Source organism: Rattus norvegicus, chromosome 12 (genome assembly GCF_021556685.1).
Source record: "Rattus norvegicus strain SHRSP/BbbUtx chromosome 12, alternate assembly SHRSP_T2T, whole genome shotgun sequence".
NCBI classification, from domain to species: Eukaryota; Metazoa; Chordata; class Mammalia; order Rodentia; family Muridae; genus Rattus; species Rattus norvegicus.
Window position 1 is genome coordinate 31,121,256 of NC_141545.1, and position 12,620 is coordinate 31,133,875.

Below are 12,620 nucleotides of genomic sequence, written 5' to 3' on the forward strand. Positions count from 1 at the left end.
GGAGCGCGAGGAGAGCCAGGAGGGCGGTCCTCGGGAGCGCGCGCAGAGCGAGGCGCGAAGAGGGCGGTCTTCCAGAGCGCTCGCCGGCGAGCGAGCTCGAGCGCGCGTGCAAGAGAGAGAGAGGGAGAGAGAGAGGGAGAGAGAGAGACGGCAAGCGGGCGGGCGTGGGGCTGGGCCGAGGCGGGCGGCGGCGGTGGGCCGGCCAGAGGGGGAGGAGCGGGCGCTGTGTGAGCGAGGCGGGCGGAGGATGAGGCCGTGCCCGGGCTCTGGCTGTAGCCGCCCGGGGACACGCCGTGCACCGTCGGGCTCGGGGCTCCGGCGGCGGCGGCTGAGGCAGCGTTAGCTGCGAGCGAGCGAGCGAGTGAGCGAGCGGCATCTCCCAGCGCTTCTTCCTCAGGCGGGGCGACGCGAAGAAGAAGAAGAGGCGGCGGCGGCGGCGGCGGCGGCGGCGGCGGCGGCGGCGGCGGCGGCGGCGGCACCACACCGGTGTATCTCGGGTTGGAGACTGCTCTTTGCTTTCCTCATTGACTGACTCGCCCCCCCTTTATAATTTTTTTTTTTGAGGAAGGGTGACCTCTGGAACTGGGGGTGGGGGGAGACAATTTGTGTGCGTGCGTGCATGTGTATGTGAGGAGGGGGTCGGTGGCACGCGCCAGGCTTTGCAATTCTTCTCTTCTTTCATCTTTTTCTCCTCCTCCCCCCCCATCGAAGACCGAAAAAAAGAAAGGGAGAAAAAAAAAATCCCACAACTGCTTCAGCGTCCTCCTCCTTCCCTTCCTCCTTTCCTCGGGCAACCTCTGTCTCCGCTCGTGATTGCGTGGTTATGCTCCCCTCTCTGGGGGGTCTCGCCCCTCTCAGCTCGCTCTCTAGCCCTGGCTTCCCTTGGATACATTTCTTAAAAAAAGACTAGGAGCCCGGGAGTGAGTTTTTCTGCGAGACGAGTGTGTGAGAGAGGCGGAGGTGTGGGGTGTTTTCCTGCACGAGGGGGCGGGTGAAGTTCATTGCCACCCACCCCTCACTTCACCGTGACCTTTTCGGACCTCGGGCTTTTTTTTTTTCTTTTAATTTTTTTGGGGGGGGGGTCTCTAGGAAAAGCGAGAAGCCAAGCGATTTCAGTGGTGGGGAGAGAGCATGGCCGCGGGGAGGGCTTCCCCAGTCTCTTGATCAAAGCATTCCGCTATTCTGATTTATTGCCTGCTTGGTGAGTTATTTTTTTCCCCCTTTCCTCTGTAAAGGAGACCTGTGTGTTCAGCCATTACTTTGCTCGGCGCTGTTCGCAGGCATCTCCGACCCTCGGTGCAGAGGGGAGCCCCACACTTCGCCCTCTCGCTTCCCCGTCCCTCCCTCCCCGTCTCCCCGCCCCTTCCCCCTTTTTTCTTTCTCTTTTTCCCCCTGCCCTCCCTTCTTGTTCTTCTTGGGCTTCTTTTTTTTTTTTTTTTTTTTATTCCTCCCAGCCGCCTTCTCCCCCGCGCCCTTCCTCGCGGCTGGAGGGAAAAGCCCGTGCAGGAGAAGCGGGGGGGCTCGGTGTCAATTTTTTTTTCTTCTTGGTGTGTGTGTGTGTGTGTGTGTGGCCGCGGCCCGAGCCTGTGGCGCGCGGGTAGGCGAACGGGGAAGATCCCCGGCGCGGTTAAAAGAACCATGGATGGCCCGACGCGGGGACATGGACTCCGGAAAAAGCGGAGGTCGCGATCACAGCGAGACCGGGAGAGACGCTCCCGGGCCGGCTTAGGAACCGGTGCGGCGGGTGGTATAGGAACCGGCCGGACCCGGGCTCCCTCGCTGGCTTCATCGTCGGGCTCCGACAAGGAAGACAATGGAAAGCCCCCATCCTCCGCCCCGTCCCGGCCCAGACCCCCGCGGAGGAAGCGCAGAGAGTCCACCTCAGCCGAAGAGGACATCATTGATGGATTTGCCATGACCAGCTTTGTTACTTTTGAAGCGCTGGAGGTAAGGGGGGGACCCCCTTTCCTGTTCCCCCCATGGTTTCCTTTTATGCATGACACCCCCCACTAGGCTGCACCCCGGTTTTCTTGCCTCCCCCGCCGCACTCGAAGCTGTCTGTCTCGGCCGAGGTCTTATTGTTGGGTGTGGGGTTGTGTGTAGGGGGAGCTGGGGGCAGATAGGCAGCGAGGAGGGAATCGCCAAGCGGTATGCCTGGTCTGGTCTTCCACTGGTTTCGTTCTTGTCCAGCTTGCCTTTCCCCTGCGCCCCCTTCCTGTACCCCCACCTCCCATCATAGCAGATGGGTGGAAAGAAAGGGGTTCGGGCATCACAACAATGCGCCCCCCTTCTGCACGGATGGCTCTGCCTCCACTCCTTTCCTCCTCTTCTCCCTCCCCAATCATGGCTTCTTGGCTGGTGGAAGTCTTTGCTTGGGTTTGGGGCGCCTGTGGACTGTTCTCTGTGTGCTTTCTACAGAGCCATATGTTCCCATGCTTGTGTGTGTGTGTGTGTGTGTGTGTGTGTGTGTGTGTGTGTGTGTGTATTAGTCTGTCTAGTATATGCCTTTTCTGGATGTCCTGGGGACAAGAGGCTGCTAGGGTTTTGTGGCTTTTCTGTACCCCCTCCCCCTTTTTTGGTGAAGCTGGGGAAGGGGGCGTTTTCTCCTTGTTGGGAGAAAGGAGGGAGGAGGGGAGAAGGGGAAAGGGTGGAATGTCTCTCTATATTTTATACCATGGGGCTGTATTGCAGAAAGGGTTAATGACAATATTATCCACACACTACATTTGCGTGGTGTGTGTGTGTGTGTGTGTGTGTGTGTGTGTGTGTGTACATGAGCAATTTAGTTGAAGGACAGGAGGTACACCAGGGAGAGCTGGTGAGAGGCAAGAATAAAATCCTAGCTGGCTGCTGAAGGGCTTGTCACCAATTGTCCCTCTTCTCCTTGTTGTACGTGCTCCCCCCAACAATGATTGACTTTGTGTATGTGTTTGTGTGTCTGTCTTTATTCCTTAGGCACCTGCAGGCAGCCTTGGTTTTTCAAATGCACATTTTCCTGCCTGCTGAGAGGCTCCTCGGTGTGTGTGTGTGTGTGTGTGTGTGTGTGTGTGTGTGTTTGTGTATTTGTTGGACGGAAGGGGCTGAAGGGAGGTAGTCCAGGGGTCACAGAAAAGTATCTTTGCCTGGGCAGATCTGATTTGGTGCTAGGATTGGTGGTTGGTTTGAATACATTTAACTGCTTTCTTTCCTCTTCCACCTCCCTTTCCCCACCCTAAACACATACAACCACACACAGGAGCTTCTGGGGTTCTCTTGAGTTGATCCAGCACAAAACCAAACTGCGGTCTGTTGGTAGCCTCTCAGTGGCACCTGACATAATGGCGTGAGGAAACTTTTCCCTTTCCTTTATTTATTTTTGCTCTTGTTGGTGGTATTGTTTCAGAGGTGCCAAAGTGAGGAGCTTTGTTAATGAGAGCTTAAGCCTTCCATTCACTGACTGTGCAGGCTTAGATTGTTGGTTCTAGACCTGCTGTTTGGATTCCAAGTTTGGTTTTGAAAAGGCAGTCTTCCTGTCTGTCAGACTTGCTCATTTTTGTAAAGTGCTTCAGATGGGGGTGATGGCGGTGGCCAGTGGCCAGTAGCTAGTAGCTACTGGTTGGGGAGGAAGGAAGAGAGGGTGCTGATACCCGTTGGCGGTGACCAGAGATTTTGTTGCTGGTACTTGACTTCATCATTGGTTTTCCAGTTGGTGCTCTCGGCTTTAAGTGAGTGCCACCATTCGGGATGCTTACAGCTGTGTTTCTTAACTTTGCAAAGGTGGATGGGTACTGCAGGGTGACCTCTTTCTTGCTTTAAAATGGGCATCGAAATGACATCCTGTGTCCTGAGATAGAACGCTGCCTGGGATTTGGCTCAGCGTGGCTGCCCGTGGTTTGGTGAAGGAAAGAACTTGAAAAAAGCTGCTTACAAGTGGTTCTGCTCTCTGGGTAGTTGTCATGCCCTGCTGGGTGGCCCCACTTAGTCAGCAAGAGGGGGGGGACCCGTGTCTTCTCGTCGTTGTCGAAGGCCAGGTGGAGATGGAAGTAAGTTTTGCACTTATTCTGCATTTAGTGTAAGTAACTGCTTGACTTTATCTTTTTTTGCTAGAAAATGTGCCTGTTCCGGTTTTGTTTTAAGCCTCAAAATGTATAATTTTAAAAGAAGATCAATTTCAAAATGTACACTTCTTTCTGCAATGCAATTTACTTCTCAGCTACTTTTCTAGACCTAAAACCCCAGGATGCTTTGGTTAGCTGAGTGCTGTGACACTTCTACGTCACCACGATACCACATACCTAGTGGCGCATTGGTATAAAGGACCTAACTTTAAAAAAAAGTCAAATAAATTTCGAATGAGAAAGTAGACAGAGCAGTAGAACTCCAAGGCACTCAATACCCCCAGACTTGACAACTTACAATTCACACCTTGCTTCTTCTGTAGTTCATTGAGCTCCCTCTCATCTTTCAGAGGTGCTGTGATGACATCTGTAAATATTTCTGCATTAACCTCTGAAGTATATATAAATGACTCAGATGACTTTAGAGATCCTCATGGTACCATCATCTCTCCTCAGTAAACTGACAGACAGTTCGCTAGTATTTCTGTCCAGCCATATTTTCAGAAGTTCAGATGTTTTAGAAAACCTGTTAATAAACCTGTTAAAACCATGTATCGGAAGATAAAAATAATCATGTTTACCTTTTTTTGGGGTGTATGTGGGGGGTAGTTGTGGTGAGCAAAATGTAGATATATTGGCTGTTAACATGCTGTGTCCATATCGGATGGTTAGAACCCAAGTTCGAAGTGACTGCTAGAGTCTCTGATGTTCACGACACTAAATTTGAAAGATTTACTGAACTGTCACCAAGAAATATGAAGGTTTATGAGGAAGCAGGCAATTCAGCCATGAGCTTGGATAGAAATGTGTGTTAAGAACGTGTGTGTGTGTGTGTGTGTGTGTGTGTGTGTTTGGAATTACCCTAAATACATACTTGTGCTCGTAAATGAAGATATCCTTTGCTATGAATCATAAAGAGGACTTAGGTATTGGCTTGGACAGTTAGGCTTATAAATTACACCAGTTTAGAGCCTTTTCTGGCTGAGTTAGGAATCCCATGTGCTTAGGCTTTTGAATCGACAAACTGACTCTAAGATTTTGTCCTTAGGGACTTCTTGGTGGCTGAGACTGACTGACTGCCTTCCTTCCTTCTTTTCTTCCTTCCTTCCTTCCTTCCTTCTTTCCTTCCTTCCTTCCTTCTTTCCTTCCTTCCTTCCAAAAGCTCCTAAGTGGTAATGGAATATTTTGTTATAAATACTTCCAGGCCAGCTATGGTTTTACAGATTCTAGACTAAAAGTAATAACCGTAATGGCAGCCTGCAGTTTCACACTCTTTCTTTACCATCGTTAGGTTTTTATTTAAGAAGGCGGGAAGCTCAGAGGGCAGTTTGGTGTCCCCTCCCCACATGTCACAAGCAGGGAAACTGGCTGAGGCGGTTGCATATTCTGCAGGGACACTTGTCTTGAGTAATTGTGCCCTGAAGTTCAAGTGCGTGATTACAAAGAGTCTCATGATAGGAGATAAAGAGGGGAGGTGAGGAGGCTAAAGTTGAACGCCGCGTTCTCATTACACAGTTGAGAAGCAGAAGTGCCGTTTAGACACAGTATTGCGTGTTTGGGAACTCTTTGGATGTTAGGGTGAGGGCAAGTAGCTCTGAATGGGTTGTTTCTTTCAGTTGTTTTTGGGGAGTGGGCAGGGTCTTGTTAAGTTGCACAGGCTAGTCCTGCACGTTCAGCAAAATCCTTCTGCTCCAGCCTCCAGAATGCTGGGCTTATAGGCACATGCTATCCCACTTATATATATATATATATATATATATATATATATATATGTTGTTATATATATTATATATAACAACAACAAACCCAAAACAGAGTGCCTTCTTTTTTTTTTTTTTTTTGGTTCTTTTTTTCGGAGCTGGGGACCGAACCCAGGGCCTTGCGCGTCCTAGGTAAGCGCTCTACCACTGAGCTAAATCCCCAGCCCCCAGAGTGCCTTCTAGCAACCCTGGTACTAACAGGATGTACTGGTGTATCAGCTAAGGTGCTTTTCCCAATTCTTCAGGTTTCTATTAGGAAGCCACGAGTATTGTCGCCCACCATTCTTCTGTTGTGACTCGGATGTTTCTTTTGGTACAGCAGACCACAGGGAAAGGAGGATGACAGTGGTAGATTTGTCAGACAAGCACTGTAGTGTTCTTTTTATTTCTTAAAAAAAAAAAAAAAAAGGAAGACTCAATTCTGGTGTGCAGAGGATCAAACACAGGCTTTCCTGTGACCGCCACTTCCTGGTTCTGCTTCAGAGCTCACCTACCTATCAGTGGTCTGTTAAGCCTTTTATATGGAATCTGACACATTTATCTCTTAGGTCTAGTAGGTGCTAGTAATTTTTTTTTTTTTTTTGAGATTTCACTTACTAAGTTTATCATGTTCCTCGCGCCACTCAGCAGACGTTTATGGAGTACTTAATATGTGCAAGACACTAGGAGAGGAGACGCCCAAAATGTTTCTAACACCTGGAAAAGTGTGATATAGTTGATAAGTTAAACCTAATACCTACAGAATGACAGGCACTTGAGTCCTGTTAACTAAAGTAGACTTTAGAGGAAAGAGCAAGATAAGGTATTGCATAAGGACGTGTGTGTTTTGAGACATGATCTCATCCTCCCTAGGCTGGGTTCAAACTTACTGAGGATGACAATGAACTTGTGATCTCCCTCCCTCCACCTTTTGAGTTCTGGGAAGACAGGTATCTACCCCATCTCCTATTTTGGCTGTGCTGGGGCTTTGTGGGTATGTAAGAAAGCAGCCTACTTAAAGCATCCTTTCCCTCAGTCCTCCGTTAGTGGAAAGATTGAGATGAAGTTATAGCGACTGTTCTCAGGCTGGAACAGAACATGGCTTTGTGCAGGTTCCTCATAGATTGTGTTTTGGGCTTGGAGCGGAATGATCAGTCCTCAAATATGTTTTAGAATGACTTGTTCTGCCAGAATTAAAAGTCTTTATTATCGGAGTGTAAATTTTGGTTATCAGAGGAGGAGATAGCGTGTGCCTTATCTCTTAAACCTCTCTGGCCACAGAACGTTTTAATTCTCAGCACTGTATCCATAAATCAGCAGGGACTATGGGTCGAGGTGTCAAAGAACCCATTCCAGATCTTGGTGTTTGGTGATCTCTGAGAATTGGGAGGTGGGTGGTGGGGACACTGACAGTAGGGGGTAGAAGCAGTTGTTCCGGGGGCTGCTGCAGGAATGGCAGGTGGGGTCTGTGATGATATTAATAGAGAGATGTCCACTTACCTTTCTGCCTCGTGTCACCTGTTTTCCTAAGGTGAGCGTTGGTGAAGCCTTCTCACTAATGGCTCTTTCTCAGTGTGACAGCTGCTTGATTCTGACGCCACCAAGTTGCCCTCCAGCCAATGATTTTATCTTCCCTCAGGCCCTTCTAGTTTTATGTATTGCTGCCTTTTAGCAACCTGGAAAAGAAGGTTGGGATGAGAAAGGAGTTTGACGTTGGCGTTACAAGAAAGGTTTTTGGTTATCTGGCGCTTGACTTGCAGCGCGTGGAGTGGTAATTCACAGAGGGTCAGAGCATCTGCAGGACTGTTGTAGAGCCAGGGAGATTGTAGAGCCAGGAGATTGCTGAAAGAGGTCGAGCCTCAGCATATTTCAGTTCTGAGAAGTGTGCATAACTCCAGGTTCTGAGGACTTTCTGAGTGAGTGAGTGAGTGAGTGTGTGTGTGTGTGTGTGTGTGTGTGTGTGAGTGTGAGAGAGAGAGAGAGGAGAGAAAGAGCTGTATGTGTGGCTTGTGTATATGTGAGAGAGAGCACATGCATATGTGCGACTTGTGTGTGTGTTGTGTGTGTATGTGAGAGAGAGGGCACATGTATATGTGAAGCTTGTGTGTGTGTATGTGAGAGAGAGGGCACATGTATATGTGAAGCTTGTGTGTGTGTGTGTGTGAGAGAGAGAGAGAGACAGAGAGAGACAGAGACAGAGACAGAGCGCACATGCGTATGCATATGCGTGGCTTGTGTGTGTGTGTGTGTGTGTGTGAGAGAGAGAAAGAGAGAGAGACAGAGAGAGACAGAGACAGAGCGCACATGCGTATGCATATGCGTGGCTTGTGTGTGTGTGTGTGTGAGAGAGAGAGAGAGAGAGAGAGAGAGAGACAAGACAGAGACACAGAGACAGAGACAGAGTGCACATGCATAATTGTGGCTCGTGTGTGTAAGAGAGTGAGAGTGAGAGAGAGAGAGAGAGAGAGAGAGAGAGAGAGTCTGAATTGCATGTGTGCATGAACTCAAGCTTTTTTACCATACTCACTGAACTTCTGTGTTTCACTCTGTGAAGCAAGATTCGCTGGAGGAGTCTTTTATGTAGGATGAGTCCCTGTGGCTCTTGTTAGCTGTGGAAATTAACTGCTTTAGCTATGTTGGGTAAGATACAAATTAGTCAGTAGATTTAAAGAGTGGACCATGAAGTTAGTGATTGGCTCTGAGAGAGGTGTTCTCTCAACACTTATTGGGAAAAGGTTAATAAATGGGGTTTTTTTTGTTTGTTTAGGGATTTTGGGGTTTTTTTTGGGGGGGAGTGTAGCTCAGTGGTAAAGTACTTGCCTAGCATGTGCGAGGCTCTGGGTTCAGTCTTCCAGCACCATTCTAAAGTTCAAAAGGAGTAATGTGTTGTGGTAGAGATTCTGGGATGCTTGTATATAAAGCTATACTTCTTAAAAATACTGTCCAAAATAAACGGTGGTTATTTAGTTTGAGAGACTGTTAAGACTAGAAAGTCCTTAAGCACAGAGAACAACTGTTGGGATTACTGTGGAATAATCTAGGTCTCCAGGATGAGACGATTAATAGGGCTGCCTGATGAAAGGGCTGTGTGTGTGTGTGTGTGTGTGTGTGTGTGTGTGTGTGTGTGCGCGCGTGCACGTGCAGTTCCTGATGAAAAGCGTGCGTGTGCGCATGTGTGTGCATTGGTGCTAAGAGTGGATTTCAGTCATTTTACCCAGTTCTGAATAGGTATGTATTTACAACACACTCCATGTAGTTTCACTCCGTCGAAGTGAAGAGGCAGCAGCTTCCCATTAACACTTCCCCTGCACTCCAGGGTTGGGATTACACCCCATATGCTGTAGATTTAGGAAAACCACCTGGGGAAAGGATAGCAGTGTCTTATTTGACGACAGTCTGCAAAATTTAAGGAGATAGAGGACTCCTTTGAAGGCGGAAAGAGGACTGCAGTTGTTATTTAGGTAACAATCAAGACAGGAGAAGCTCAAAACAGTTTGGGAGATGACTATCAGCTAGGGCAGAGGTACTTCTAACACATGACACACTGTTCTGTGACTGCAGGTCTCTTGTTGGTCCACCCGCTTCAGCTAGAGAGAGAGGATCAAGGTGTGTGGTCTTTCCTCATCTGGTGTGAGCTCTTTCTTCACATCCTCTGTTTCTCATGCAGAACAAGGAGTAGTATCTTGTTTTCTCGTGTCTTGGTATCAGTCAGGGTCACAAAGGATAGGTCTTTTTTATTTCTATTGCTGTTTCCCATTTTTATTAAATTGGGTATTTCTTATTTACATTTCTTTTTTTCCTTTTTTTTTTTTAAAAAAAAACTAGATATATTTCTTTACTTACATTTCAAATGTTATTCCCTTTCCCGGTTTCCTGTCCATAAGGCCCCCCTTCCTCTCCCCATCCCCCATAGGGGTATTCCTTCCATCTATCCCCCTTACTGCCCCCCCATATTCCCCTGCACTAGGGGCCCAACCTTGGAAGGACCAAGGGCTTCCCCTTCCACTGGTGCCCCAACAAGGCCATTCTCTGCTTTTAGTAACTAACTGCAGGTGGGAATGCCTGGTTTCATACCACCTGACAGCTTCTGCTTCCTCAGGAAGGGACTATGTCAGCCCAGGCTTCTGCGTCCGTTCTGGATGATCCGAGGCACAATGGCACTGTTCACTCTGGGTTAGAGGATGCCTTGTGCTCTTCAGGATCTCCCGCTTCATAGCTGAACGGTGGTTAGCGTGTATCAGACTAATACACACTCAATAAGTACACACATTTGTTTAATACTTTACTGTCATTTTGGCTTGTTGGTATACCTCATAGTGGTTTACGCTCTTGGTATCAGAACGTGGTAAAACCTGGGCGTAGTAAGAAAGAGAGCCATAGAGTTCAAGGAGGAAACGAGTGATACTGATGGCTAGTACGGGTAAGGGTTAAGTTGCGTCAGAAGAGCTTTTAAAAGTCCCTTAGAGTAGCTACTAACTGAACCACTGCCTGCAAACACACTGTGACCCCTGGTTGTGTAGGTGAGACTTGATACTAACAACTGCAGCTACATTTTGAATCCTAAAATAAACCATTGCCATGGTCAAGTTGTAGTGATAAGTGAGAAATGTCATTTCCTTTGTTGTCCCTGCACTTAACCTTTACGGCTACAAAGCAACCCTTACATGAGGGGTTTGTAGTTTCTGCCGGTTGTGATATTTTAGAACTTAAGGAAATTAAGAGACCCATTATCCAGAACTGCCACTATCCCTCAGTTGTTATACTGAAACAACGATTATTATTCTTCCCTTTTTCCTCCATCCTTCTCTTCCTTCTCCCTTCCTCTCTTCTTCCCCTGGAGATGGGATCTTGACCCGTGGTCCTAGCAAGTCTGTAACTCACATAGAGCAGATTGGCCTGGAACTCACAGGGATTTACTTGATCTTGCTTATCAGGGGCTGGGATCAAAGTCATCCCTGTGGTCTTCTTTCTTTTTGACTTTTGGTGTCTGTTCATTTGCTCCTTCCCCCGACTCCCATTGGCTAAAGGTAACTAATTAAGCATCCTCCGGCGAACTATTTAGCGTAATTAGAAATGAAAGGGAATACAAGGAAATGAAGGTGCAAAGACAGTAGCCTGTCATTAGAATATTGCTTGCTTCCATTTCCATGATGGAGAAGACAGTGACTTCCACTCACTTTTTCCATACAATTGAAAACAGTCACAAGGGTCTTCAGCTGAACTAAGAAATGCTCCAATATATTTTAAGTGAAAGTAAGCCTTCTCTGGGGCAAAAGAGGGAGACGAGAATTTGGTAATTGTGTGTGTAGATTCCTTACTTCTTGATACAGTGTTCTCTGAGGTTACTTGAGAAAATTAGTTTTAAGATTAACTTGAGGAATTCAGTCTTTAAGGAAGGATTTATCCTTAAATTCAAACCTGAACGTCTCCGGAGTTGTCTTCAGATCCGTTTCACTACACATCTGGAGGCTATGCTTTTGAAGCCACCATCTTGGTGGTGTTCTTTGCACAGATGTTGTGCGGGGCGGAGCAGTTCTTTCTGCCCCTGAGTTTGCAAATGGCAGGATGAACTGATCTGTTCCAGATCATACTGGGGTTTTCAGGTTCCGACTATTACCCAATGAAAGTAGGAGACTATTTTCCCTTAGGGCTGGTGAGTACAAGGATGGGGGGGGGTGTCATGGAAAAAAATCTGTTAAATTTTAAGTCATTCCCTGCCCCTTCCCGTTCCCCCACCCCTTGCCCCAGCCTCGGAACTTCTGTGTAGCTGGGTAGTCTAGGATGACCTTGAACTCCTGATCCTCTTACATCTACTGAGTTCTGGGGTTATAGGTGTGTGTCACCAGCTCTAGTTTATATACTGTTGGAGATTGAACCCAGGGCTGTGGTCAACCTAGGGAAACTCTCCACTCACTGAGGTACATCTGTAGCCCAGAAGGAAGGTTTTAAAAACAAAAATCAAGAGGAGCACACCCATCGAAGCTTCCTATTTTTTTCCTTAATAGTGTTCCGTTGGTTACTTAATATCAAGAAACTTTGAAAACATTCTTCCCCCATCCCCCGTGTTCCCCAAGTAGTACACTACCTTGGCATTCATTGCTCCTTCCTACAGGTGTGTTGGTTTAAATCCCCTTTCCCACCTTTCTGTCACGAGAGTATTGGCTTCTCATTCTTGGATGTCCAGTGGAAAGATAATTACTTGGATATAAGATATTACTGTGGCCTGATTAACAGTTTTTTTTTTTAACTTTTCTTAAGAGGGGATTAAGTTATTTTCTTCAGAATGGTAACCTGGGGAAATCTAGAGCAATGCCATCAATACCGGCAGCATATATGCAACGGAGGAACTTTGGCCTGTCTTTGAGGTGAATATTCAACTTTTCTTCTGAAGGACTCAAAACACAAGATTCACATGATTGTGCTGGCTAAGGCATTTGTCTGTTTATTGCTGAGTGAGGAAATTTATAGCAACTGTTTGTCATGCGTGTGTGTGTATAACCATTCATATAGTGGGAAGAAGTTTTTTGTGGGATTGTAATAACATATCAAGATGGATGCAATTAGAACAGAAGCAGATTGACACCCTGAATTAAATGCAAACCAGAATCCAGGATACCTGTGCTTTGCCATTTCCTGTTTTGCTGCAGGGGCAGTCAGCCAGATATGCAAATAAAAAGACATTGACGAATCTCTCTGGGTGTGTGTGTGTGGTTGCAGAGAGCCCAACTATTTTATTAATCTTTTACCAACCATTGTTTAGATTCGCAGCAATGATGGAATGTAT

At 47.3% G+C, this 12,620-nt stretch overlaps 1 protein-coding gene across 8 annotated transcripts in view; it reads left to right on the top strand.

Moving 5' to 3' along the window:
• The first annotated feature begins 222 nt into the window (after window positions 1–222).
• Auts2 (activator of transcription and developmental regulator AUTS2) overlaps window positions 223–12,620 on the top strand; it is a 1,090,556-nt gene continuing 1,078,158 nt past the window's right edge. For 7 of the 8 annotated variants that reach the window (XR_015633985.1, XR_015633986.1, XM_087578369.1 and 4 more), the window contains exon 1: window positions 223–1,947. Coding sequence is in view for 6 of the 8 variants with exons in the window: in XM_087578369.1 (XP_087434495.1) it covers window positions 1,639–1,947 (309 nt within the window). In the remaining 2 variants the exon portion in view is untranslated. 8 annotated transcript variants of the gene reach the window in all.